Source organism: Penicillium atrosanguineum (assembly GCF_028827265.1).
Source record: "Penicillium atrosanguineum strain IBT 20685 chromosome Unknown utg000002l_segment0_segment0, whole genome shotgun sequence".
NCBI classification, from domain to species: domain Eukaryota; kingdom Fungi; phylum Ascomycota; class Eurotiomycetes; order Eurotiales; family Aspergillaceae; genus Penicillium; species Penicillium atrosanguineum.
This window is the reverse complement of record NW_026623134.1, coordinates 2,592,499-2,618,746: the sequence shown is the minus strand read 5'-3', so window position 1 is coordinate 2,618,746 and position 26,248 is coordinate 2,592,499. Positions and strand designations below refer to the sequence as shown.

At 51.0% G+C, this 26,248-nt stretch overlaps 14 protein-coding genes across 14 annotated transcripts; 8 read left to right on the top strand and 6 right to left on the bottom strand.

The window, feature by feature from the left end:
- Positions 1 to 553: 553 nt before the first annotated feature.
- N7443_002774 (nucleoside-diphosphate-sugar epimerase) lies at positions 554 to 2,054 on the bottom strand (the record flags this gene model as incomplete). The annotated part of the gene is made up of 3 exons (XM_056882830.1): positions 554 to 637; positions 886 to 1,510; positions 1,564 to 2,054. 3 exons carry the CDS (start codon positions 2,052 to 2,054, stop codon positions 554 to 556), a joined length of 1,200 nt encoding a protein of 399 aa, XP_056744671.1.
- Positions 2,055 to 3,300: 1,246 nt separating this feature from the next.
- On the bottom strand, positions 3,301 to 3,805 carry N7443_002773 (uncharacterized protein; the record flags this gene model as incomplete). The annotated part of the gene is made up of 3 exons (XM_056882829.1): positions 3,301 to 3,428; positions 3,516 to 3,655; positions 3,723 to 3,805. The coding sequence occupies 3 exons, from the start codon at positions 3,803 to 3,805 to the stop codon at positions 3,301 to 3,303; spliced, it is 351 nt and encodes a 116-aa protein (XP_056744670.1).
- A 1,242-nt stretch (positions 3,806 to 5,047) lies between these two features.
- N7443_002772 (uncharacterized protein) lies at positions 5,048 to 5,942 on the top strand (the record flags this gene model as incomplete). The annotated part of the gene is made up of 4 exons (XM_056882828.1): positions 5,048 to 5,198; positions 5,267 to 5,295; positions 5,376 to 5,513; positions 5,586 to 5,942. The coding sequence occupies 4 exons, from the start codon at positions 5,048 to 5,050 to the stop codon at positions 5,940 to 5,942; spliced, it is 675 nt and encodes a 224-aa protein (XP_056744669.1).
- A 566-nt stretch (positions 5,943 to 6,508) lies between these two features.
- Positions 6,509 to 8,645, top strand: N7443_002771 (uncharacterized protein; the record flags this gene model as incomplete). The annotated part of the gene is made up of 2 exons (XM_056882827.1): positions 6,509 to 6,887; positions 6,946 to 8,645. The coding sequence occupies 2 exons, from the start codon at positions 6,509 to 6,511 to the stop codon at positions 8,643 to 8,645; spliced, it is 2,079 nt and encodes a 692-aa protein (XP_056744668.1).
- A 779-nt stretch (positions 8,646 to 9,424) lies between these two features.
- N7443_002770 (uncharacterized protein) lies at positions 9,425 to 11,961 on the top strand (the record flags this gene model as incomplete). Its single annotated transcript, XM_056882826.1, has 2 exons — positions 9,425 to 11,492; positions 11,543 to 11,961. 2 exons carry the CDS (start codon positions 9,425 to 9,427, stop codon positions 11,959 to 11,961), a joined length of 2,487 nt encoding a protein of 828 aa, XP_056744667.1.
- A 763-nt stretch (positions 11,962 to 12,724) lies between these two features.
- On the top strand, positions 12,725 to 13,146 carry N7443_002769 (uncharacterized protein; the record flags this gene model as incomplete). Its single annotated transcript, XM_056882825.1, has 2 exons — positions 12,725 to 12,936; positions 13,011 to 13,146. 2 exons carry the CDS (start codon positions 12,725 to 12,727, stop codon positions 13,144 to 13,146), a joined length of 348 nt encoding a protein of 115 aa, XP_056744666.1.
- Positions 13,147 to 13,563: 417 nt separating this feature from the next.
- N7443_002768 (uncharacterized protein) lies at positions 13,564 to 14,221 on the bottom strand (the record flags this gene model as incomplete). Its single annotated transcript, XM_056882824.1, has 3 exons — positions 13,564 to 13,601; positions 13,661 to 14,078; positions 14,129 to 14,221. 3 exons carry the CDS (start codon positions 14,219 to 14,221, stop codon positions 13,564 to 13,566), a joined length of 549 nt encoding a protein of 182 aa, XP_056744665.1.
- A 492-nt stretch (positions 14,222 to 14,713) lies between these two features.
- Positions 14,714 to 14,917, top strand: N7443_002767 (uncharacterized protein; the record flags this gene model as incomplete). The annotated part of the gene is made up of 1 exon (XM_056882823.1): positions 14,714 to 14,917. One exon carries the CDS (start codon positions 14,714 to 14,716, stop codon positions 14,915 to 14,917), a length of 204 nt encoding a protein of 67 aa, XP_056744664.1.
- Positions 14,918 to 15,700: 783 nt separating this feature from the next.
- N7443_002766 (uncharacterized protein) lies at positions 15,701 to 16,129 on the top strand (the record flags this gene model as incomplete). Its single annotated transcript, XM_056882822.1, has 2 exons — positions 15,701 to 15,894; positions 15,973 to 16,129. The coding sequence occupies 2 exons, from the start codon at positions 15,701 to 15,703 to the stop codon at positions 16,127 to 16,129; spliced, it is 351 nt and encodes a 116-aa protein (XP_056744663.1).
- A 549-nt stretch (positions 16,130 to 16,678) lies between these two features.
- Positions 16,679 to 19,107, bottom strand: N7443_002765 (uncharacterized protein; the record flags this gene model as incomplete). Its single annotated transcript, XM_056882821.1, has 6 exons — positions 16,679 to 16,782; positions 16,832 to 17,021; positions 17,071 to 17,825; positions 17,882 to 17,993; positions 18,047 to 18,552; positions 18,612 to 19,107. 6 exons carry the CDS (start codon positions 19,105 to 19,107, stop codon positions 16,679 to 16,681), a joined length of 2,163 nt encoding a protein of 720 aa, XP_056744662.1.
- Positions 19,108 to 19,791: 684 nt separating this feature from the next.
- Positions 19,792 to 22,064, bottom strand: N7443_002764 (DNA-directed DNA polymerase IV; the record flags this gene model as incomplete). Its single annotated transcript, XM_056882820.1, has 5 exons — positions 19,792 to 20,961; positions 21,015 to 21,374; positions 21,425 to 21,597; positions 21,656 to 21,770; positions 21,810 to 22,064. The coding sequence occupies 5 exons, from the start codon at positions 22,062 to 22,064 to the stop codon at positions 19,792 to 19,794; spliced, it is 2,073 nt and encodes a 690-aa protein (XP_056744661.1).
- A 665-nt stretch (positions 22,065 to 22,729) lies between these two features.
- N7443_002763 (mitochondrial ATPase complex subunit ATP10) lies at positions 22,730 to 23,856 on the top strand (the record flags this gene model as incomplete). The annotated part of the gene is made up of 2 exons (XM_056882819.1): positions 22,730 to 23,172; positions 23,238 to 23,856. The coding sequence occupies 2 exons, from the start codon at positions 22,730 to 22,732 to the stop codon at positions 23,854 to 23,856; spliced, it is 1,062 nt and encodes a 353-aa protein (XP_056744660.1).
- A 223-nt stretch (positions 23,857 to 24,079) lies between these two features.
- On the bottom strand, positions 24,080 to 24,877 carry N7443_002762 (putative vesicle transport v-SNARE protein Gos1; the record flags this gene model as incomplete). The annotated part of the gene is made up of 3 exons (XM_056882818.1): positions 24,080 to 24,583; positions 24,639 to 24,752; positions 24,815 to 24,877. 3 exons carry the CDS (start codon positions 24,875 to 24,877, stop codon positions 24,080 to 24,082), a joined length of 681 nt encoding a protein of 226 aa, XP_056744659.1.
- A 328-nt stretch (positions 24,878 to 25,205) lies between these two features.
- On the top strand, positions 25,206 to 26,004 carry N7443_002761 (60S ribosomal protein uL29; the record flags this gene model as incomplete). Its single annotated transcript, XM_056882817.1, has 4 exons — positions 25,206 to 25,208; positions 25,260 to 25,399; positions 25,648 to 25,873; positions 25,999 to 26,004. 4 exons carry the CDS (start codon positions 25,206 to 25,208, stop codon positions 26,002 to 26,004), a joined length of 375 nt encoding a protein of 124 aa, XP_056744658.1.
- Positions 26,005 to 26,248: the final 244 nt, after the last annotated feature.

The following is a 26,248-nucleotide window of genomic DNA, read 5'->3' as shown; positions in this document are numbered from 1 at the left end:
CCTTATCTACAACAGTAATTTCTATCATGCCCAGGGGTGGTAACCCCTGGATCTTTTTTAATTCCGTAGCGCCAAGTGGGTGCTGAGGTAAGAAATTTTTGACTGTCGCAGAGAGGGCTGGCAAACGGCACAAAGAGAGAGAGAGAGAGAGAGAAGCTTGGGACGAGCAGTGTCCGCCTCCCATCCGCTTCCTATCCTGGCCTTGTGTCGGTGTTTAATTCCAGGGTCCCCTGGCCGGCAATTTCTCGAAAGGGGATCCAAACACAAATATTCACTCTCGTCATATCTACACAATTTCTTAAGAAATATTTTCCCAAAAATAGAGAATCTCTATCAGGTTGTTGTTTCCTACATAAGATGCAGAGAACCTTGATCATTTGTTCATTTAGATTATAATCATCGAAAGGTAACAGCCGACTCTTTAGGAGAAATGACAGCACGTGGGCAAACGCAGGGAATCTCGACTTCAAGCTGAGATTGGCGTCAGGTTCGAATATTTGTGTAAACACACTTGAAACAACCACTCGCACACCGCTTGCAAGGTTGACCCTTGTCACATCGAACCCTCCTCCGCCTGCATAGATCGCAGGGTTTCTGCCGCATCGAAAAGACCTGCTTCCTCCTTTTCTCCATACTGCTAGCAACTTCAGATGAACAGTCAAGTTCACCATTCACACAATTGCGACAAGGCCTCTTATTGTCGCATTTTATCTTCCTATCCTGGCACTGGCCACATGGCGATGGTTTCCTTATGGACGATTGTTGGGGCTCTTGCTCTTGTACCTGTGTTTGGGATTCTCGCTGTATGAGAGGGCAGGTTTCCCTCCAAAGCTCCCTGCCACCCATGTCACATGCACTGTCCAACCAAAGGATTGATTTGAGTACCACTTTCATATCTTTCCACTGAGTCAGCTTAAATCGACTAATGACATTAAATAATGCAGTGGTTAAGTATGGCCTCTCGGGCTTGTCCAATGCCGCAATACCACCCATCGTAAGAGCCCAGAGCAAGAGATGACTGGTAGCTGGAGGCAGTGGGTCAATCTCGAGCACTTTACTCTTTTGCAGTTCAGCTTTCAACAAACGCACGAGAATGCCGAATGGAGCTCCGACTCCTGCAAGTGGGAATGTCACGCCGATGCTGTATATGATTACACCGATACGACAAATTTCCGAAACGGCGTCCTCTAGCCTTGAGCCACTGATCGGTGGTATGGACATCAAGTTATACTGGACGAGATTCCGCCTGTCACACATTGTCTGAGCATCGAGTCTCAGCGAGTCCCCTCTGGTGTAGCTTTCAATGGATATTGTGTAGTCTGCCAACTCTTGGAATACCGATGCAACGGCCGGAATGAGTCCAGCTTCATGTAAGAAGTCTCGTCGAGAATCAGCGCTGGTTGGGTCGTTCGTATTGACTTCTTTTATGGCCTGCTTGTCTTTTCCAGACAACGAGAAGAACGGCAGCGATGGAAAAGATATCGATAGTGTAGCGTTGACAAGTACTCGGCTGCTTGGGGTGTCACAAAAGAATCCAGTTGAGAATGATGGCCAAATACTCACTAGAAAGCAGCCGCCGCAACGCCCGGTGTCTCAATACTGGCAAGTCCCCCGCGCAAGTGGATAATCTTGCACAAGCCATCCTGGTGGGCGATTTCAGGCTCTCTAGCACTGTGAACACTCAACCATTGGAGGCTTTGAAGAGACGCCAGGAACGGCGATTCTTGAGACCATTCCCTGCTGCTTTCAAACACTGGTTTTTCGACTGTCATGAGAACTGCTAGAATGGTGGCATCGGTCGTTGCTCTTCGTGGATCTCGTAAAGCATCATTGATTGCACCAATTGTTTCTTTGTAGCAGGCTTGAAGAATGGACTCGGCGTTTTTATTTGGAGGTAGGAAGGCTCTCCCTGTGAGCAGGTCATTTATCCTTTGGTGAGAGAGTGAAGATGAGAGTAGTGCCGGGAAAAGAGCTCGGTCTCCCATCGACATGGGCAACCATGCCTGAAGGTAAGGGTTTACATAATTGTTGACGGGGAGCACATGCGGTGTCATGATTGAGTGTCCTACCAGGCAAACATCAGAGGATTAGGCCTCTTTAACTAGTTTAGCGATACGCAAAGCTTACTGTAGGTAAGAGCCTGCTGGACTATCCGTGGCGCCGTAGAAGTAGGATATGCTCCTGATGACGAAAATATTCCTACTTCCTGAATTAGATAGTCAACACGACCTAGATATAGCGAACACGATCAGTGGTTTGGCCCAAGCTTTGACACAAGGGCCAAGCCTCACCTATCTTGGCACCATCAGGCACCTGTTTCTCATGACGATCGAAGTGTCCCTTGGGGGCTTCATTATTCTGAACAGCCCAAGAATAGCAATCGTCCAACGCCATTTGCATGTTCCCGGAGTTCAAGGGGGTAGCCATCCCTTCGAAGACGTGGATCAAACACGCCTTGTGTTCCGACTTTGTTCAGTCCAACTGAGACCTCACGGAGAGACATAAGGCGAAGTCATATCGGAAGAATTGCGCTAAACCAAAAAGTGATAAACGGTACTGTCCGGTACGTTATGGTAGCCAGTAATATCGCGTCTAGCAAGGGTTGGGTCTCGAAGAGTCTGCCGAGTGCGGGGCGGCAATCCGGCCAGGCGATCATCTCAACTTATCGATCGTCGATGTTAATATTTAAATGGACAATGCGATATACAATATTCGAAGAGTCACATTTCTAATTTCAAGCTTGAGAGAATCGATCTGGAAGTTGGAATTTAAATTGGGGGCGTTTTATGCTTAATTAGCGTAGCGAAGGTCTCAATTGGCGTGCATGATTCACGCACGGAAAAGGGCCGAGAGATATTGTGCCTCGGCATGATTCATATTACGTGAGGATATACGGACTTGATTCAATTTACTGCAATATAGCTTACGGTTTCATTGTCAATCGCTGTAAGCCCAGAGAGCATACTATTTCGGGAACATGGTTTGTACCAAAGAGCAGATAAATGAAGAATCCAGCGATCCGTTGAGCTAAATTAAACAAACAACTCCATAATTCACATTTAAAGAGCGTCAGTCTCAGCTTTCGCCAACGCAGGAAGAGCCTTCCAGATAGATGGACCTTTAGGCTTCCAGCCGAGCGATCGGAGACGGCTTGCCCGGCTGCGACAGTTTACCTCCCCAAAGAACAGGAGCCCATAGGTGGTCCTTCAAGGCGTCTTCGACAGGTAGTCGATCAATATCCGCAGTCTCAAGCTTACCCTGTTACTTGGCGAGTTGCGCAACCTTCTCGGAGATATCCATCTACGCGAATTGGCCCGATTCTACGAAGTGATAACCCTCGGACCCTCCATTGAGCTTAGCCGCCCTGGGCCTCAGTGCTTCTTCAATCAAGAGAACACAGGCTCTTGACACGTCACCGACATGGATATCTGTTCATCATTGTTAACGTTTGTCTTCGGCCTGTCAGGGCGATGATTGAGTAGAAAGGATTGGCATACGATCTCAGAGGTTCTTACCTTGGGTGCCGCGTCCCCGTTTTAGAATAGCCTCACTCAAGTAGGGAATATGAATGCTGTGCGTCTTAATCGGACCCTCTCCGACGCCGTAAATCCGGGGAGGGCAGATGATCGCCGTGGGCACATTGTTCTTCACTCCGCTAGTGAAACCAGCATCATCAGCATTCGACGGAGAGTGAATTCAGGTAGCGTGCCATGACTTCGTACTCTGGGTGAGCAGCCATCAGGAAATCAGTGGTGTATCCACCGACATGATCGGTAGCACCAGTGACAAAGATTCTTGGCGACATTTTGTGGTTGTTGTTGCTGACTTGCTGGATTTTGATTTAAAGTCGGGCTGTGTGATTCACGATTGCTGATTGACACGATTATTTCCTGTGTCGCTGTTGGTCTGAGATACGATAGACGGGCCCTCGGGCCCGTTTTATAACCATCGTGGCGTATATACGAGACATCGCAAGTACCCTGACAAACTCACAGATTTCTAATCTTAGTATTGACAAATTGATAATCTGGAGATTCCCCGAAATGAACGGCGGCAGTCCACGTTGCTTACGCTCGCCGAATATGCCGAACCTCCCATGTTTTACCTTTTCAATCTGGCGTCACATTCCATATGACCGTGTATCTCAAATCAGTATTTATTGAAGGGTCTTGATGATGTGGGACTCAATCTTATTTTCCGGTCTCAAGTACGCGCGTTGGCGTTTTTCAGCCTTATCTTTTGATTAGCTCGTTGCTCTTCTCCCAAGGGTTCTGCACTCAACACCACAAGATACTTGTCGCAAGGAGCTAAGGCACCCGGACTAGGAAATGTTCGTTACAGGGCTACCAGATGTAGGAACTGCCCTTGTCATCGCCTTTAGAGGGTCTCTGTTCCTAAAACTGACCCGAAGGCGTAGCCTTAGGCACCTGGACCAAGTACTTCAAGCCAAATAGCTCAGATTATGCACTTCCAGATGAGCGAAAGGCCTAACAATAGGTCTGCGCTTACCCGGAAGATAGATCGCTGGACTTTCCATACGTTATAGATAACGAGGTCACTTTAACGACCGTGATCGCTATCACGATTTGGGTGGGACTTGGCGTCAATGCAAAGATTCCCGCGAACTCGGCGAAAAGGGGATCATCGGTGCTCGCCAAGAATCTCAATATTGTGCTCTTAGATTGTCGGAAAAGCTGTCATTGCAGGAAAACTAGATCGCCAGGATCGAGATCGCATACGTACTCCGTCCCTGACCTGGGTACAGACCGAATCCCCACACATCTTCAGAGTTTGTGGAGGTGGAGCCAGGAACCAGGTCAAGTCGAATATGCGATACACAAGTTGCACAAGAGTTTAAAAGTTACAAGGCTATTGGCCGATCGAGCACGGTCATGGTTTAATTTCTTGCTTCAATGTCGAGAAGATCATGAAAATGACGTAGGACGAGGTCCTGGCGTGGTATGCTACTCCACCTAGATCATGTGAAATCATTGCATTGCATGTCTTCCCATTCCGGGGCCCCTCAGGTTCCTCTTACCACTTCACCATGCCGCCATTTCGCAACCTATTGAACCGGAAGAATCAACCCAATGGCGGGGACGCCGATGGCTTCGACGAGAATCACCTGTCGCCCACCCCCGCTCCTATCGAGATTCGTCGCAGTTGCGACGGTGAACCGAACGAGTACAAATTGAGTGGTATGGTCGAGTCGTACTTGGTCTTTAGGGTCTTTAGGAGAACCTTGCTAATCTCAGTGCCCCGATAGTCGTCAATGACAGCGGTGTCTATCTTCCGGTACAGTGCCTCTCTTAATGAACGCAGTCATGCGATTCAATACCCCCTCCCCCCAGAGGACTGGTCTAATGATGGCACAGCCCTCCCCGCCGGAGAAACAGAGTTTCTGGCGCCGGTACCCAGGTTCCACACGCTCTTCAAACCATCGCGACCTTGTCGACGAAAATGAACCCTTTTCAATATCGCGTGAATCATTCGACTCTTATCGCCGCTCATTTGTACGCTCCCCGCCATACTTGACTCGTCTATATACTACGAAAAATGGGAAATAAGCCTCTAACAATGAACAGGATATTTGCGCCCGTTCACCTGTCGCACACGCCGACGCCGTCCCCTCCCGAACATCCCTCGACTCCCGCTTCTCCCGCTCGCCCGGCATGTGCTCGGGCAGGTTTGAGAAGCCCGACCCGATGGAAGAGGAGAAATTCGAAGAAGTCGGGCTAAACGACGAAACGAAACCCAAGAAGAAGGGAATCTTCGCCCGCTTCGGCGATACCAGTGACGCACCACAATCCGGTAACAAGTCTACTTCCTTTGGATTCCATATTCCTGGCAGGAAGCGCGGGCAGAGCGGCGGTGGTTCAGAGTTAAGCGCCATGAAGGGTCCCACGCCTGTGGTGGCCGAGAGAGGGAATGAGCTCCCATGATTCATGATATCTGTTGATGAGGTCTGATTTACGAGGCGTACTGGGTTGGCTTCGCTTTGTCTGATTCGCATCATAACGTCTTATTCCGAGTGCTATTTCTCGGAACCCCGACTTTCGCTGGATGTTTTCTTCTGGCGAGAGTCGCAGGGCTTTCATTTGTAAATTTTTACTTTCTTTTATTTTAATCTGCGAGTGGACTGATCGTAATCGTTACTTATCGAGTTCAAGTCCACTCAGTCCTCAGAGCGTCTAGAATATGGCTAACTTACACGCCGCATGGGTTTATATATTTCTTTCACCATATACTACCTTGGAATAAATAATCCAGAACCATTCGAAGACAAAGAAAGCAATGATCGTAGCATTCAAACGTTCAACTCCAATGTCTGGGACTAATCTCCTTATCAGTGCAAACCGAGCAAACAGCGGCAAAAAAACTTCCTCCGCCTGCGATCAAAAAAATTATCCTCCAGCACCACGAGCCATCTCAGCTCGGGCACCAACCAATCTTTCAATCTATTCCCAGTCCAGACACTATTTCAGTGTCGCCGTGATTTATAATCATCATGGCTGGAGTAAAACGCCCCGTCGACGCGGCCGAGGATCGCAATGGAAAGCGCAGCAAGACCAAGACAGTCTCCGCATCAAAGTCCAAAACCGCTGCGCCCGTGAAGAAGTCTAGCTCGAAGAAGGAGTCCAAGCCTAAGAAGGACGAAAAGAAGAAGGTTTCCAAGAAGAAGATTCAGGAAGAGTCTGAGGAGGACGAGGACGAGGACGACTTCGATATTGACGATATTTCCGACGATGACCTCGATGCTATTGATGCCATTGATGAGAGCCCGGAGGATGATGTCGATATGGAAGATGCGAGCGATGAGCAGGAAGAGCAGGAGAAGTCTGCCCAGCAGGAGAACAAGCACCAGAAGGTTGCCGACGAGGCGAAGAGTATGTTTTGCTTTACACTGGTCTACGAGTCTAGCCACTAACAGGAATCACCCTTTAGGCAATGCGTCTCGCGAGTCCCACGCCAAGCAAAAGGCTCTCCAGCTGGAGCGCAAGGCCGCCAAGCCCAATGCCGATCAGATCGCACGCTCGAAAAAGCTGTGGGAGCAGCTGCGCCGCAAGTCTCACGTCAAACTCGAAGACCGCAAGAAGCTCATCACCGAGCTGTTCGAGATCGTCACCGGCCGTGTCCGTGACTTTGTTTTCAAGCACGACTCCGTCCGAGTCATCCAGACCGCTCTGAAGTACGGTAACCTCGAACAGCGGAAGCAGATTGCACAGGAATTGCAGGGCAGCTACAAGGAGCTGGCTCAGAGCCGCTATGCCAAGTTCTTGGTCGGTAAGCTGATTGTGCACGGTGACAACGAGACCCGTGATATGATTATCCCCGAGTTCTATGGCCATGTCAGGCGTCTTATCCGCCACCCGGAGGGATCGTGGATTCTCGATGATGTCTATCGTACCGTTGCGACCAAGGCTCAGAAGACCCGCTTGCTGCGCGAGTGGTATGGTGCCGAGTTCGTTATCTTCCAGGAGGACAAGGAGCCCTCGTCCGACCTGCCCAAGATTTTGGAGGCTCACCCCGAGAAGCGGGGCCCTATCATGAACTACCTACATGAGCTCATCAACCAGTTGGTTCAGAAGAAGAGCACCGGCTTCACCATGCTGCACGACGCTATGTTGCAATACTTCCTCGCTACCAAGCCTGGCAGCACGGAAGCGAACGAGTTCATCGAGTTGCTCAAGGGCGACGAGGAGGGCGATCTGGTCAAGAACTTGGCCTTCACCCAGTCTGGCTCGCGCTTGATGTCCCTGACTCTGGCTTACGCCAACGCCAAGGACCGCAAGCTGCTCCTGCGATTCTACAGAGACACCGTCAAGGCAATGGCCGGTGATTTGAATGGCCACATGGTTCTTCTCGCTGCCTACGAAGTTGTGGACGACACCAAATTGAGCTCCAAGTCTATCTTTGGTGAGCTGTTGAACCAGAACGACCCGGAGGAGGCCCGGAACGAGGAGTTGTGCTACCAGGTCAACGACCTGACTGCCCGTGTCGCAGTTCTATACCCCTTCGCTGGCGAGCGTGTCAAGTGGCTCCTGCCCGAAGCGGACCAGGAGGTTCTCAAAGAGGTTCGCGAGGTCCGCAAGGAAACTTCCAAGAAGGAGCCCGCCACCCGCCGTCTGGAGCTCGTCAAGGCCGCCTCCCCCACCCTGCTTGCTTTCATTGCCGCCCGCGCTGAGACCTTGTTGGAGACTACAATGGGATGTCAGTTCATCGGTGAAGTGTTGTTCGAAGCTGATGGCGACAAGACCGCCGCCCTGGAAGGTGTGGCCCAGGCTGCCAAGGCCAAGTCCGAGACACGCGACTTTGCCTCCGTCGGACGTCTGCTCAAGTCGCTCGTACAGGGTGGCCGCTTCAACCCCGCTACTAAGAGCGTTGAGAAGGTGGAGCCGGCGCTCAACTTCCACGATCTGCTGTACGAGCAGATCAGTGACGAGGTGATGGAATGGGCTACGGGAGCCAACCCCTTCGTGATTGTTGCTCTGACTGAATCTGACGATTTCTCGAAGAAGGATGAGCTGCTGAAGATACTGAAGAAGAACAAGAAGGCGCTGGAGAAGGCGTCGGTGCCCGGCAAAGATGAGAAGAAGCCTGGGCCGACGAGCAGTGGAGCGAAGATTCTGCTGCAGAAGCTATAGGGTGTTTTCTTTTTGGGGGTTTGTAATATCTACCACATTGTACAGGCGTCGACCTAAAAGCATAACATGATGATATTTATTTTTCTACGTATTTTTGGCATGAAAATTAGTTCCCCACTGAGTGGGTTCCGTGGATCACGGGCGGACCTCAGGGGTTCGTACCATTTGATTGAATACTGCGGTAGAAGCCAGGGAGTCCCGAAACATGGGGGTCCTTGCGTATGCCTGCGTAGCTGTTCATGCATGACCCTTGTGCGACCTAGGGATTCTGAAGTGTTAGTGTTAGTGTTAGGATGGGACACGAGGCCATCAGCTATAAGCAGCACGGGGCTACAGCAGCCAACGGCCTGTGCCGCTCTACTAAGTGCCGGAGTGTTTTAGTGCCAGGTGTAATTAAACATCCTTCAAGCTAGAAAGACAGTCTATGCTACTTCCAACTATTGACTGCACGAGCACAGTGCAATTGTGGGCTGCAAGTGACGTGTAAAATCGAGATCTATGCTTGACACACCACATCGAACCTCACCCTCCAATCTCATCACTCAAGCAACTTTCACTTCATCATCATCATCTTCTTCTGCTTACCCCGATCAGGCAATGATCACAGCACGCTAAACCCCATCGAACTTGCCCGTTAGGGGCAGCTTTTTCAGGCTTGTTCACTTTGGTTCCTTGGGTCCTTAGGTTCCTAGTCCAGGCCTCAGAGCCAGCCCAGCCCGTCTCTGTCTTTTCCTCTCTCCTACATTCCTTAGGCTCCTCAGGCCCGAGAGCCCGCACGCATGCCCTCCCTCACTCTGACCGACCCGGACATGATCCTGCCGTATGGCAGCGATCGCGAATCCCAGACTCCCTCCCCGCCCTCCCAGCTGGTCTATTTGTCCAATCTGAATGCGCGCTACTCCGGCGATGCGCATTCCAACGGCCGACCCAAGAAAAATTTTTCGCGACACTGGGCCAATGACGACGTGAATAATCGCCGACTGTCTGATATCGGCGAGGAACTCTCGCCGTCGCGTTTGGGAGGGTTCGACGAGGAGGACAGTCCACGCGACCAGGGAACAACGAGTTCGCCTGACACAGAGGAGCAATTGACCGCTCCTGAGACGGGGGAGTATGCGGGGAGTAGCTCGAGTTCGACTGTGAGCGCGGGGAGTACTCGCGCTTCGACAGCAAAGCAGGCGTCGTCGCCGCAGATTGCTACTGAGCCGTCACCGAATCCTGCGGAGAGTGTAAACAAGCCGGGAAATGGAGATGTAGGCAAGACCGGCTTGCCTAGCACTGTCGTTGCCTCTACTGCTGCGAAGGGCAAGGGCCCTGGAGACGAGTTCTCGTCCGCGATACTGAGCAGCGAGGCTGAAAGAATTCTAGAGAATGCGAAGAAGCGTTTGACGCTGATGGAGGGGAACCTGAACCGCGCTCGTTCGGCGGTGCGACATACGCCCTCGCCTTCGCAGTCATCGCCGGCGACCTCACCTATTGGGTCTCACCAGCCGGGTGGCCTTTATCGATCGATTTCCCATCGCAAGGGCTCTGCGCTCCGTCGACAGTCAGTGGTTGCGTCGCAGGATGCTTCGACGAACCGGCACTCGCGTGTGCACAGCGAGACCAATTTCCCGTCTGAGTCCATGTCGAATGATACAAAGAAAATGTCTCGGTCTGTTAGTGCCATGGGCTCTAGTAGTCGGTCCAACTTGAATACCGACCAGCGATCATTTCAATATGGGCCCGGTAGGGCATACCTCACGCACCGTGCGTCGATTTCGTCTATGCAAACGCCCCAGCAAGAGAACCGGCAAGAGAACCAGCAAGAGAACCAGCAAGAGAGCCAGCAACCGTCTCCCGAGACTGCGCAGTCACCTGTTATCGAGCAGTCCCAGGAGAGCAGTCCCGCCGAATCTCCTAAGGGTCTGGGTATCTCTTCGGAGGACGATGTCAAGTCAACCCCGGGAGATTTCAGTCCGGTCTACAGTTCGTATGGCCCACCCAGTCGGGCCCAGTCTCAGCTGCAAGTGCGTGATCTACAGTACCAGATGAAGGGTCTTCATATCAAAATTTCTTCCCTCAAGGTGCGGAATCAAGAGGATAACCTTCGCCGACGCAGTCTCCAAAGCTTGCGCACGCCTAGTCCTTTGACGGCTGCGGATCCCTTTTATAAAAATGGTCTGGAGCTGCGAGAAGGCCAGAGTAGCCGTGGATCCAACACGAGACGGGATGGCAGCTCTGAATACGCTCGAGAGGTCCGCTCCCTGAATCCCAGCGGGACTGCTAAATACCAAGGCGAGAACAACGCGGCCAAGCGGAATGATGACAGTTCTCTGGAGCCATCCTCGGCGATTGCCTCGCCACCAACAGGGCATGTGCCTTGGCAAACACCACCCGTGGGCTATGACGACGGTCGGCAATCTGTCGCAGAAAGCATGTATGAAGACGCCGAGGAGGGCGAAATCGACCGGGAGGCTCTTGATGAAATCCTGCGCGAGCCGCTTGACGCAGATTTGGAAGAATACGCCGCTGAAGGCGTGCCCCACGAGGAACGCGAAGATGCCTTTGACTACGAACACTTCATTCTGCACAGTGCACTGGGCAACTACTCGGGCCAGTTTCGCCGCCCCAGTCAGGTTTCTCAAGAGTCTACCGAGACGACTCGGCCTGCCCAGGCCTCGCGGTCTCGTCAGCAATCTCGCTCTCGCTCTCGACAGCCTTCTCGATCTCGATCGATTAAGCACTCGCGCAACAACAGTGCCATGTCCGTCTCGACTGTTGCTACATTTGCTACCGCAATGGAAGGCGACGAGATGACCGAGGAAGAAGAAGACCTTCTCTATTGGGACCGTCGGTTCAATCATGGTGAGATCCTATATCTGCATATCATATGAAAGCTATTCTAACATCAACAGAACTCCGTCGCCAACCCAGTCCCGTCCTTGAGACTGATCGCTCAGAAACTCCCCGCGGGCCCCGACATGGCGATGTCCCTATCAACAGCCAGCCACAAACCCCATCCCGGGCCCTAGACGTGACCGGCCGCTCATCAGGGGCCGGGTCTGCAACCCCAACCTCCCTTGTCTCATCCCTCGTCTCAACCGTCCGAGCAGCCTCAAGCCCGCACCCAGGCTCCGCAACCCCCACTGGAAACGGAGGCATCAACTCGGACGACACGCAGATGCTCGAGCAGCTTTTCTCCAGTCTGGGTAATGTCTGCATGGACCTGCAAGCAATCACGACCTCGCCCGATCCCGACATGAAGGCTGCACGAGTTCTACGACGACGACTGGACGCTGCTAGACGAGTATTGGATGGGGAGCTCGATGCTTGATTTTGCATCATCCCTTGTATATGTGCTTACTGATACTTTCTTTCTTTCCATTTCCTTTCCACTATGATACCCAATGTCTTTTCGTTCCTTGAATATTCCCAATTTCCATCTGTTATTGTTAGCGTGGTTGATCCATAGTGGCATTTGTCTGCGCTGCGTCCCTTGAGCTCCAGCTCCGGCATTTACTCCATATCCAATCTAGATTTAGACATAATTTTAATGTCCATCTAAGCCCGATCCAGTGCTAGGGAAAATGTCATCTTCATTCCACTAAGTACTAAAGTATGTGCCATTACTAAAAGCGCGATGATCATTCCGCCCACCCCACCTCCACGCGGCAAAGAGGAACACAAACATCCCCGGAGCCCATCTACCCATTCCTCGGTGTTGACTGCCTTAAACACATGGCTCTATTGTCTGACTATTCTCTGATCTATTTCACCTTGCAAAAGGACGGTCGTTCCTTGTGGACGTGAAGCCCGCGCATTCCCCCCCTTTTTTTCGTGCCCCGCGATAATCATAGCCGATCCGGACGCGATAAGCAGCCTCTGTCGCGTCGCGTTCAAGGACTTGGTGAGATATGATATGTTTCGAGATGTCGCTACGCACATATTTTAATTTTGTTCTAGGAACGTCTTCAAGACAGCCAAGGCAAAAGAAGCCCGCGCTGGGTAATTGAGCGCAAAGACTCGAGTGCAAGATCATCGGGTCCGTACACAAACAACAGTTGCACTATCACTATCTCAAGCATCATCCTCTCAAGATGAGCAAAACACAGAGTCCAACCCGTCGCCTCCTCATTTTCCAGGAGGCGCGCAATCCGCAAAACACAGCGGAGATCGTGTACCTCCCCGTCAACAAACTGGGTCTCCCGATTTGCGGCGAGGGGCCCGAGCTACCATCCATCTTGGAACTACCACTGCGCATTTTGAAGGTGTTTACTGAGATTTTCAACCAGCCGAAATATAAAGGGTGGTAAGTCTTCATAATTCATGTTTCCCGTGGTGGTGTTCAGTGTCGGTGTTGGCATCCCGTGCTGATGAACATAGGGCTGTTCTCGGGGCCGGTCCGTACCACGACACCTCAGAGGAAGGCAAGTTCTACGCCGTTGTGCTAGAATCAACACAGCCGGCAGGACAGGGACAGGCACAGGTGCAGCCGGAGGTTCATATGCAGACGCCTTAATACGAGAGGCCGAGGCGTTTTGTATAGTGTATGTTTTTATTACTGAATTGGTGCGGAATTGGCAGTTTGTGGAATAGAATACCATTACTTTATGAGCAGGCTGAGAGGCTTTGAATACAATACATTCATGGATGCTAGATGCAAGTTAATTCCAAATATTGCCATATGCCTTGAGAAGATGAAGGAACTGTCCCTTCCCCTTCATGTAAAACTCGTCGTCTAACCTGATTCAATTCCAGCTGGTGTTCTTCCTGCCTGCTGTCTCCCCGCGTCGGTACGCCAATAGAATTTGCACAGTGCTGAAATCAATTGAGGCGCATCTCCTGCGTTGATTCGGCGGAGTATCATGTCGAACACGTCGTGTTGGCGGTTCTTGAGCATCTCGCGGGCCAAGCACTTGTTCGCTCTGTGGTCGATTCACTTGAAGAGCGGGTCACTGAGGGGTCCATGGCCGGCTATACAGATGTCAGCAACACACAATAAACAAAGCCATAGGTTCAAGTAGGTTATTCACCAAAGTCGTAGATCTGCTGGGGCATCATGCCATAGATCTTCAAGAATGAGTCCCTAACATGTTCACAAAACTCCCCCTGGAGTCCGCCCCAATGCAGCATCATACCAGCATCCAGAAGACAATCTGCGCTACAGGTCTGCTTGTTGAGCCAGTCAAGCTGCGGCTCAAAATCAGGGTCCTCCATGTCTCCTTTCTCGTATTCGAGGAGATTGCGAAGACGGACTCTGTAGAGCTTGTCTTTAAGGTCGATGACCTCATCTTCCAGTTTAGCTCGCTGAGCTCTCAGCTCGTGATAGGTCTTCAGCTCAGAATTTGTCAGTTCCAATCTTGTTACTTGGGCTTCGAGCACGTGGACAATGGCTTTGGGTATTTCATGGACGTCAAATAGGGATTGCTGCGCCTTTTTGACGCCGTCGATCTGGACTTGTCGTAGTCTCTTGTAGGCGTGGCTGGCTTGAGCCTTCAGACTCTTTGGGCAAAATTGTGTGAGTGGTTTGTACTCTTCTGGGTTGTCTTGAATGGGGTGTTCACCTTCAGCGATTCCTCATCAAGGCTAGACATGTCTAGTGATACAGGTTCTTTCTACACTGGCTGCTAGATATCTGGCCAGTGTTGCGATAGTTTCTGGTAGATGGTAGGGAGGTTGGTAGGGAAGAAGAGATTCGATTGTGGTCGAGCGAATTGATGCAAGGTATATAGAAGTGAGCAAAGGCGGCCCAATCCGTATTGGTGTAGAGGTGGCTACCATGGACGGCCTCAATGAGCTAACGCATAACAAGAGCTCCCGCGCCAGTTTGGCAACGGACAAGATATAAGCTTATTTTTCTCTCAATTAACACAGTTCAGGACTGCAGAGACTCCCTAAGCCTTTTTGGGTCAACTACAACCGGTTCGAACCACGGACCGAATTTTCAACTCTGGCAACGGCTCCTACCTATAAGCCTGCACCTGCTATACAAACATCGACCTCCTCGCTCCTTCGCTCTTCAACTATATCTTTCATCAAACCCTTCATCACACACAATCGTCTTATTTAATCCAACCCCATTCATCATGACCATCCTCTCGCCTTCCTTGATCCTTCTTACCTATCGGGCCGAGAACGAATCTTTCGTCCTGGATAATAGCTCCGGCGTGCATCTCAAAATCGACGAGTATAAGGAGTATGTGAATACCCATTCCGATACCATTTCGCACTTACACTCCAATGTGCTGGAGAGCGCGACTGAGAAGATCCAAAATGACTTCAGCGCATAGTGAGTTACTTCCATAACTTCCACGAGCGCATAAATTTACTAGGCCCGTAGCTCTCTCTACAGCAGCTGGGTTGATTGCGAGAAGAAGTGTCACTGCGCGGTGCTCCGCCACAGCAGCCCTTGGGCCAAAGACCGGGACAATGTTCAAAGCCTGGATTGGAGATCTTTCGGCGTTGATAAGATTATTCCTGTTAAGCATTAAGGTAATGATGCTCACCTGGTTCTCCTCAATCGTGGGTCGCAGAAGCTGATTCGTGTTCAGATATCTCGCACTTCTTTCCTTGATGGCTTCATTCGATATTTATATCTTGCTTCGTTTTCGAGCCATCCTACTTTTCGGTCTCTCCGCAACTTTTTGCATTGGTAATTCAAACGCTGGTCTTTAGGATAACTTATAATACTCTCGTTACTTCTGATCACATATCAATCATCTTTCGAACAGTTTCAATATGTATTTAGTAAACTGACCCATTTTTAATTTCAATGGCTTCTAATCCTTGTTGCATTTCTTATAGTTCTTCCTCCTGGGCCTACTCTCTCTCTCTCTCTCTCTCTCTCTCTCTCTCTCTCACACACACACACACTCAATTACCATTATCTTATATAAATATTGAACTCAATAGATCCGTCTCCTACTCAGGTGCGAACACATCGGATCATATTCAAAACATCCCATGATATAAATATGTTGACCACACCATCTTCTTCGAAGAGAAAGCCATGTTTAAAGAATATTTGACGATTTCAAAAACTCTTCGCAGCATGTAGCTTTGACATCGCTCAAATGGCGCCTCTTCTGACCCTTCTCCTTTACCATAAGGTCTCCGCTCAGAGGCTTTATCTAGACAACAGACCCGGAATGCCAATATTGTCAAGTTCCCCTCTCATCCCACGAGACCACGAACAAATCGGTCTCAGCGCAGTACTCTCACGGGAGATCTTAACAGATTTGAAACCATATCCGAATCTAAAGGACTGGTACGTGCGGCTATTGAAACCCTCACTCTTGTATCAACGGTAAGACGATAGAGAAGTTTCGACTAACAGATCTCACAGTGTCTACGTCCGTCACTGGCACGATAAAAAAAATTCCCAGTGGTGCGTTTTGCTCCAAGACGTTATTGTTCAGCGTGTCATTGAAAGATCAGAACATCCGGTTCCAGACAGTCTCTTCGTGGATTCCGCTGAGAACTCCACAACTGCATCCGACTAACCCAGTGAGCATACTGTGGAGCCAATCGCGTCAACGACCATCGCAGAGAATACCATGAAGGTGACTACTGAAGTCGGGGTCTTTGCATTATGCGTTCTCCATTTTGCTTTAATTGATTGATAGGGCCGTGGTAGGATGAACAGGCGAAATTGTAAACAGCTGGAGCAAGCAGGCAATCTAATTTAGTGTTATTATGTACGACACTTTTCTCTCTGAAGACTTTTAAGGTTGGCAAGCTACGTACTAGATGAATGTATATCTGCTCACCGACCTCCGGGGGAGTATCGAGATCCTCCAATGCCAATCAATGCAGGTGTACTTGGATATACTAGGATCAACGAAGCCAAATCATCTAAATCCTGGGTTTAACACAGAATCTTTCATTGATGGTAACTCAAGATTGATACCCAATATTTAAGGAGTATAATCTTGCAAGACTACCGACACACAACCTTGGAACACAATTCCCAAGCAAGTAATACAGAAACAGCAGACGAAATTGTTTGAAGAAGACGCTTAGCGATATTAAATAGTCTGAAAGGCGAACAATTAAGAGTTTGCAGGCAGGAGTAGTGCGGCGCTGTGGCGGAGGTCGAGGGAGCGCGAATCAGATACGTCGAACATGGCATTGGCGCGTTCTTCGAGATAGTAGGCTGCAAATTTGTTAGTATTGGTGACAGATGAAAAGAGAGGGGTACGTACGGGAAATTTGGATCATGTCAAACCAGCGCACCGCATTCTCGTCACTGCCGTCGACGGCCTTGAGGGTACCGTTATCGGGGCGGACGGTGGTCTTGGGTGGAAGGCTACGCATTCTCAGGAGCATGTGTAGGATGTCGGCAAATCGCTCAGACTGGTTGTAGTAGTAAGGGGGACGCTTGTCCAGGGGCCACTATAGAGAATGTTAGTGGAAGAAATTTCGAATTCAGGGTGAAACTTACGCGCTGGGAAAAGTTCTCGTTGTCCCATGAGCGGAATAACCAGCATGTTCGCTCAACACAGTTAAGCAGGACCATTGACACAAGGAAAGTCTCGAACCAGCCAGTCTTCTGGCGCTGGAGCAGACGGCGCTCTAGGTCGTTGATCACGGACTTGCTCAATTGCATAGCACGCTTCTCCATCGCAGCACGGAGTTGGCTGCACAGGAGAGCGTAAGATTCGGGGTCGGAGTGTTCCTCGATAGGCATACGGCCTTCGTCCTGAGGCTGGGAGAGGGAGTGCATAGAAGTAGGAGGGAGGGTAGGGTTGCAGTAGGTCTTCCAGCTAAGCTCGGTATCAACCAGGATGTGAGTGGCGACCCAAAGGTCTACGGCACGTTCAAGCAAGGTGTCCTTCTTCGTCTGGGCAAGTTCAGCAGCAAGCATCAGGGTAGACTTCACGAAAGGAGAAGCCTCGCGCTCAAAGAAGAATGGAGCTGTCTTCTTGATGTACATCTCCAGCTTGCTTGGGATGTCATCGGCATCGCTGTCCAGCAGATAGATCTCCTGAGGAGGTCCAGAAAACTGATCCTCACCCAGGCCCTGAAGCTGCGGATCGAGGGTCGAAACTGTTGAGCGGTGGCCCTGAAGACCACTGATGGTGACGAAGACCATGCTCTCCTCCCCGTGAGTCACCTCAATGCGACCAGCATAGTGCTCGAATTTGATTTGGTTTTTGATCGCACTGGTATCGTGATAGGCGAGTGTCGCATGGAGGTCTATCATTTGTCAATTTCCAAGTCTTATCTCAAACAGGAAGACAAGCAATACTTACTAGCATTGTACAGCTCGAACTCCTCAGACAGGCGAGTCCGAATACAGGGGTGCTTCCAGAGACGAGCACTCTCAACGCTGGCACAAGTAGTACAGGGGTTATCACCAGAGCACTGAATCTCGTTAGCACGTACTGCAAGAAAATGTTATAGGGGTTGACACATACAGGTTTTTTCAGCATACGGCAACGAATGCATGCGCCACGCTTGCGCACTTCCTGGACCTCGCGACGACGTTCAGCAGAGAAACGACCCCGCACCTTGGGCTTAGCGGGCTTGGTTGAATTGCCGAACTCGTTAACAAATCCCTTGGCCTGGGTATTGGGGTTCATGGCAATTGGGCGAGGGAAAGATGCAGCACGCTGTGTGGGTGTCGCCGCAGTCAATGAAGGATCATGCTCCTGCAAGCTCTCGAACAGAATCTGTTCTTGGTGCGTGAGTGGCTGGTTCCACTGGTTCATCTTCATTTCACCACTGTCATCCATGGAGAGTCCCTGGGGAACCATCTCATTGGCAGATGCTGCGATCATTGACAACTGCGACTGGCGCGCGTTGGAGGTCGAGTCTGGAGTCATCGAGTGGTCGCCAAGTGGAGGAGACATGGAGTTGTGGTCGCCAGACGTATGGCTAGGAAGAGCCGGGATGGCCGGGTGGTTAGATGATTGGGGAGTTCCTGCGCATCGATTGTTAACAAGCCAGCATTTCCCTCGAGTGCGCGTGAGGGTCACATACCCTGGGCATTGCTATCATCCTCTTGCTTTTCGTCACCCTGCTGAGAGCTCGGTCCCTGGAAGTCAGCCTCCAGCGCCGGATCAACGACTACGGTCTTTCCACCAACAGTCAGAGACTGGGTGTACTGCGCGCCTCGCTTGGGCGGCTCCGAGGCGCCAACCTGACGAGAAGCTTCCGCCAGGACGTTCAAGCCGTCAAAGTTGGGGCGATTGCCAAAGTTCCCGTCTTTACCCTTCCCAGTCGAGGTGGGATCCTTATTTGTGTCGCCTTCGGTCAAATCGGGGAGTTCGTGGAGGCGGAGGAGCACACGCTGGCGGTCGCGAAGAGGAATGGCCTGGCACTTCTTGACCAGATGATTGGTGAGACTGTCAATGCGACCCTTGGGGAACTTCTCGCCGCAGGCCTTGCAGGTGTGCTGGTAGCGGTTGCTAGAATCCTCGAGCTTGGGGCCTCGGATAAAGAACTCGAGGATAAGCTGGTTGGGCTTGCGACCCATTTTGAGTGTGGTCAGAGCTGAAGAGAGGTAGTAGAAACACGCGTTTCACACAGATTGAGACCAAAGAGATCGATTGCCGCGGGCAATGCTCTCTCTTTGTGTTCGTCTGAAGGAAAGTCTGAAGACGCGACGAATCCAAACAAGAGACCGCGCGATTCCGGATCTGGCGAGGCCCAGGGAGAAAACAGGAAGGAGACCTCAAGGGCAGGGGCACCAGGCCAAACAGGCAAAGCCCAGAGTCAGGACTGTCAGTCGAGCTGGTGTAAGATAAATCGAGGGAACGGCAAAACTGGGGGGCAAATAGAGGCGGTCAAGTTGGGGTGGGAAAAAGACACGCGATGAAGGCTTCACCGCACGAAAGGCGGTGATCGTTGGGAAAGGCGGTGATGAGAAGGCGGTGATCACCGTGGGTGAAAGCGGTGATAAAAGACGGCCCTAGAAAGATGGAACTAGTTTTCTGATGAGGTTGACAAAGTCCTGGGTTGATCGATGATGGATGAAGTGAGTGAAAGGTTGAGGTCACCTCCTGGGGAAAATCTCTGCCGGGAGCCTGCGAAATATGCAGCTTTTCATTTGACTTTCTTCCACCTTTCGTCATCGTATATTGCTGTATACTCTTTTTCATTTGGTATTTGCTAATGATTTTATTTAGAAGTTTTATTTTGGATAGTTGGAACTATGAATCTAGCAAATTCGATACTCTGGAGGCCGCCAGGGCACTCCCAAGGCCGCAAAGATCCGGCGCTCATTGCGTGCCTCCAATAGTCGCCCCGGGTTGATCTTCACACCGGCGCTGCGAAGCACATCCGTGTACAGCCCTCGCTGGTTCAACACCATACCCTTTTTTCGGGCTAGTAGTCTCATGCTGCGGTTAAAAATATCGTTTCCGGTGAAGTAAAGGATTGCAGCCCCGAACTCGGCCCCAGGCACAAAAAGCAAATCGATGCGTCGCCACACATTCCCAGGCAGAGCGGACGCGCCATGCCATTTGGACGCGTCGTGGTTATGACGCGAGGTAGCAAGTCCAACTTTCAAAAATCCATCGTCAAACAACTTTGGCACCACGATGTTCATCATCAGTGATTGTATTTTATCCAGCGATGCGTTCGGCTTGGTGATGAGGAGATCGATGTCTCCCGAATCCAGTGCCCCGCGGCGGTAAGAACCTGTGATAATGACCTGCATGTCCTTGTCCACCGCCTGTACTGCCCGACGGACGATCGCTCCATGTTCTTCGACCTCCTTGCGTGGTACTCGCTGAGCAAAGTCGTGGTAACGCTCCACTCCGATGCGCTGGTTTTTAGAGAGCGGTGCTCTGTCCCGGAGATCATCGAGAGATCTATAGCCTTGTGCAACCCATTTAGACGCTTGGATGAGGCCAGCACCGTAGACACCAAGAAATACTTGAATCATTCTATCTTCGGGAGATTCATTGGTGTGATCAAGACGACGGAGGCGGTCGGTGAGGACAATTTCCTCGATCTTGTCCGCCAGTCGTTTTCCGATGCCGGGGAGGGCCAGAGCCTGAGCTCGTGTTGCGACCTTTTGAGGCTGTCGGCGTAATGCAGCGATCACCCTGCGATAGGCCATTGTGCGCCATTGATCGACGGTGCGGGTATAGTAATCCAACATTTGCTGCAGGATCTCGATGGTTCTGCTGTTGGGGTTATCACTTTTTGCGTTCGGGTCGAACTTTTGCATGCAAGCGAAGCCCTGCATCCATGATTGCCCAGTCTTATTCTCCCCGAGCGGTTCTCTCTGTTTCTTTTTGGGGGCGTCCTCTCGCTCAGAGGATTCGCCATCGGTTTCTTCGGCATGGGATTCCTCGTCAGATGAGTCAAGTGCATCGAGGGGCTGTGAATAGTGAGTAATCATATGGAAACAGGAAAGGATTAGAAATTACTCACCAAATGATTGGCTGCTTTTGCCTCGTCGATAACATCATCTAGGGAATCCCTTTCGCGCGTAATTGCATCATGCTCTGTCTCTGGCGCTGGCTGGCTGACTGCTAGCTTGGGGAAAGGTGACTCGATTAGCGCTGTTTCGCAGTTTGACTGAGAAGTTTCTGGAGACTTTTGCCGTGCTCTTCTCGATGGTTTCAGTGGCAAGGAGTCTGCGAGTACCGGCTCAGCGGTCATAGTTGGCTCTAAATTGTCCGTATCCACCGGGGTGCCCTTGACACGGAAGCGTACTTGCAGGGTGCTCAAGACTGTTCGAAATCTGATGCAGTCGGATGGGTAGGATTCATTCACAACGGCAATACGAGCCTATTGCATTGTTAGCCCCGCTTAGAGATGTCCAGACGAAAAGAACTGACAGGTAAGTTTTCGGCCTTCACGTGGGTTAAGAGGTCCTGATATAGAAGGCCCTTGTCGACAATTACATGCGTGATACTCTCTGTCCATTCTCTGGCCCATTGAGCACCATACTCCCGAGCCCGTTGGATGCGCAGTCGCCGAGACGGGGCGATATCATTGTTCGGCAAAAAGACTAGTCCGATTGTCAGGTAAACATTGAAAGGAACTATGAGAACTTCGAGTTAACTTACAGAATGAAAGCCCTTTAAAGATCTGCCGATTTTCAGGGAGAATCTTGAGGTTATCTGTCTTCCTCTTCTTCGCAGGAGGACCTGCGGCCTTTATCAACGGCATCGTTCCGGTGGTCTGAGCGCGTTGAACAATTCTCACTTTTGGTTCACTTACCTCGACAAAGCTTCGAGGATTACCGGTGTGAGGAATTTGCCGCAGTCCAACAGCAGGTAAGGCCAGAGGTTCGGTGTTGGAACGTTGAAGAGAAGCGGGCCCAGGACTGGCTGGGACAGGAGCAGCAGATGGACCTGGATTCCGAGAAGATCGCGAACTGAAGAGAAGATTCTCAAAAGAGTCATCGTCTTCATCATCGGAGTTATCGAGCCTTTGAAGGGCATCAAAGAAGCCCCTCTTGCTGAGCTTGTCCATGGTTGGCTAGTCTGGGTTCCTATGAAGTAAAGAGCGTCGGAGCCATGGAGCGTTCATTGCCGCTGCCTGATGTGAAATCCAAAGTGAAGCTAGGCAGCTCCGACTCTGCAGTTGTCAAATGGACTCAAGCCACGGTTGAGGCACCCATGGACGCGGCGTTGCGCGAAAACGCCGCCAGGTCACGGGATTCCCTTCCATTTAACCAGATCTGTCGGGACTCTGGTTACATCTGGTTACAAGTTCGACGATTTAGATAGATAAAATGAGAAGATACCGATTGGAAGCCCATTTCCAGCACAATATACTTAGGTCTGGTTATATGCATTGACTGCGTATGCTACATGTACCCAATTTACTACTGGAGGTATATAAGGAGCGTAAAAGAACACTCATCAATAGATTTAAGCGCCTTGGCTGCCAAGTTACAGACATTATTCCATATTTAATGTATTAGAACTAAACTAATGATATTTGGGATTCATACATGCAACTTTATACTCAATCAAGCCCCAAGTATAGATCTGAAACCGATCGCAAAAGCAAAAATACGTCATGTGACCAGTCCATTCCCAGTTAGGAAATTTTGATATTAAGAGACGACCTTGGAACCCGACACGGTCTCCTATCTGTCCGACTTTCCAAAGACTACGAGACCCCAAAACAACATGTGGAGGTCATCTCCATCTGCATATTTAGCTGGGCTCCCGCTTTTCCAGACGGGACGCTGCCTGAGCTGCCAATTCCGGGACACCGCAGCTCTCTCACACCTCCGCGCGAACTCCGCATCGATTCGTCAATATGCCACCGAAGACAACACGAGCAAGTCTGGTAACCCCGAAAAGAACGGAGCACCAATTATCACCAAACGTCCTGCTCGCCCATCACAACCGCTCCGCCGCGGCGGCCTCGGATTCCAACAGAATCCCAATGCCAACCCAGCTGCGCAGCCAGGCGACGCGGAGTTTACGCCTCCGCAACTAGACCGACCCATTGGCTGTGCAGCACCCCCAGAGGAAGGCGAGAACTCTGGACATGACACCCGATCGTTGAAACAGCGACGCGACGACTTTGTGGACTATGACAAGCACATCGCGCGGCGAAAGGAATTGTAGGTTCCAAGGGTGTCACCAGCAAACAATGAAACAAATACTAACATACTCAACCCGCCAACAGAACGAGACTAGTCGCGAAACCTTACTTCCGAGAATGGTCCAACCTGCGCTTGCAAGAGGGCAAAACCTTCGTGTCGAACCCACGGCTGTTCAAGGCTGAGCACGCCCTATACTTCCCCAACCTGCACGGCTTGACACTCGCATCACCCAAAGCCCCGCAAGATACAACGGCCATTCTGCGCGGCAAGATCAGTGTTGTGACTATGTTCTCTAGCGTATGGGCCGAGACTCAAGTAGGGACGTTCACTGGACCGAAGCAGAACCCCGGCCTGGCGGAGCTGCTTGCGAACAGCGGCCAGCATGCTCAGAAGGTGGATATTAATGTTGAGGAGAACCTTATGAAGGCATGGCTGGTTAAGCGCTTCATGTGGAGCATGCGCAAGAAGTTACCACTGGAGCAACATGCGCGATACTTCTTGATCGAGAAGGGATTCAGCGAGGTGCTTAAGGAAGCTGTTGGTATGATGAACTCCAAGGTTGGCTATGTCTACCTCGTTGACTCGCATTGTCGGATTCGGTGGGCTGGAAGTGGCCCCGCGGAGGCTGCGGAGCTGGAGACCCTGAATAACGGGTTGGCGAAGCTTCTTGCTGAAAAAAAGGCCGGTGCAGACCCGGCCTAAAGGTTCGAAGTGTATGATTTGACATCCCCCCTCCATTGGATTTGTACATATAATAGAGAATGTGTATAATAGAAAGAAAGAAACGCCAACAAGCCAGGTGCAGTATTATCATCATCCCTGACAAATATCAAATGCCCAACCCCATACGCCGAAAACCAAACAGGTCGCTGGACAATTGCAACAAACGACAGAAGAAGCAATGCATAAGGCGAGTCCAGCCCTCCTAGTGGAAGTAAAGCAGCATCAAGAAACAGAACCCAATGAAACATCCCAAGATAATCGCATCCCTCCGCTTCTTGGTCCCGATCTTGCCGATCAGATAGTTCATGCCAGGCACCTGGCTGGCTGCGCCGACAATGCGACGATTGATGCTAGCCAGGTTTTCGCGCTGGATCCCGAAATTCTCGTTGATTGCGTAGGCCTGGCTGAGCACGCCGTCCATCATGTTATGGCTGTTGTCTACCCGCCCGCGCTCCTCGAGCATGTAGTCTGCTTCGGCGGCGCTAGGGTTCGAGTTGCGGTAGGCGTCGATGTCGGAGCGGACATTAGAGAGCAGATTCGCACGGTCGCGCGTCTCCGCCATCGCGGAGGTCAGGCGCTGCAGCTCGCGGCGGTGGTCTTGGAGGATTTCACGATGGCGGGAGAGGTTGTTCTGCTTTAGGGCGGAGGAGGTGAGGGTAGCTTCGGAGTCAAGGAGGCGAGAGAGCTGTGCGATGAGCGATTCACGCTGTGCAGCGAGGTAAGCTTGCAGTTCGTAAGTGTCCTGTGTCAGGTAGACGTACCTTTTCGAGGAGGTCTTTCAACTGTGACTCAGTCCGCACTTCCTCTTCCGTAGGGGTTTTTGGAGGCTTTGTAAGAGAGGCGAATTGTGCGTATGTGTGGAAGAGGTTCTCTGTCTGTTCGGCTTCATGTTAGTCTTGCCAAACGGGGGTATAAAGACTCGGCCAGATTATCGTACCTGAGTCTCGAGCGAGCGGGCTTGTTGCCGCAGCTGGCCCCATCCGGAGCCGGTAGAGGTCATTACGGAGTATAGAAAGTAGAAGCAGGTAAAAGATCAAACTGCTCGGCTTCTCAGCTCACCCCGGACATACCAAAGATATCAAGCCAGGCCAGGGACCCGGCGACGTAAGTGCACCATGAGCTAACCCGATTCGGAGCGACACTTGGTGCCTTAGTGCCTAGCAGAACTTTATGCCTTAACTTAATGGTGTCCGTTAATTTTCGGATTTATATCACGTGCCCGCTTAGTGCGACCAACTCGCTTAGCCCTAGTCCCACAACCACAATTTGACCCGACTAGGACGTCTTCATTCTCAACGCCGACAACCCAGCATACACAACCCGCCAAGATGGTATGTTTGCGCTCGCTGCAATCCAGAAATGCAGGCACTGACTGTTTCTAGTCGTCCAAGGTCAAGGCTGCTCAGCTCTGGGGCAAGAACAAGGAGGACCTCTCCAAGCAGCTCGAGGAGTTGAAGACCGAGCTCAACCAGCTCCGCGTCCAGAAGATCTCCAGCGGTGCTTCGTCCAAGACCAACCGAATGTGCGTATTCGATCCCGACACCTGAATCACAATGCGAGGAGGAACGACGAGGGTTTTGTGCGATCGGCCGCGACAGAAAAAAAAAACACGACCACACAAAAGATGAGGCAAACACTGGGCCAATGCAGCAAGAAGGCAGCAGACTACGCCAACCATCGCAAAACCCTCGACGGCACCGATTCGCAAGATGATGTTCACCGATGGTCAAAATTTTCGGAATACTGACTTGGATTTTTTTTTTAATACAGTGGCGATGTTCGCAAGTCGATCGCTCGCGTGATGACCGTCATCAACGCCAACCAGCGCGCCCAGCTCCGTCTCTTCTACAAGGGCAAGAAGTACACTCCCCTCGATCTCCGCCCCAAGCTCACTCGTGAGATCCGCCGCCGTCTCACCAAGTACGAGGCTACCCGTACCACCGACAAGCAGCGCAAGCGCCAGATCCACTTCCCCCAGCGGAAGTTCGCCGTTAAGGTACGATAAATCGCCGTGGATGGTGTATTTCGCGTCAGCCCTGGACAATCCTCGTCCTTTACGCCTACGCATTACACACCACACCACTATAATTGAATAAGAAAAAGACTGACTGGTTGATATAGGCTTAAATGCAAAACTGTTCGGATCTGGAGTTTTGTGGGAAGACGTTACTTGCCCTTGGACACATTAAGCAGGACGTGATGGTGTAGACCTGATACCTTGCGGCGGGGTCGATTTTCTCTTTTTTTTACATCCAAAAAATGGAATCTGATTATGTATCTTAGAAGATGCAAATCGACTCTTGACATGACATGACATTCAACGTCTTTCACTTTCAATTGTGCTGAGGTGTATACACAATGGTGTTTCTTC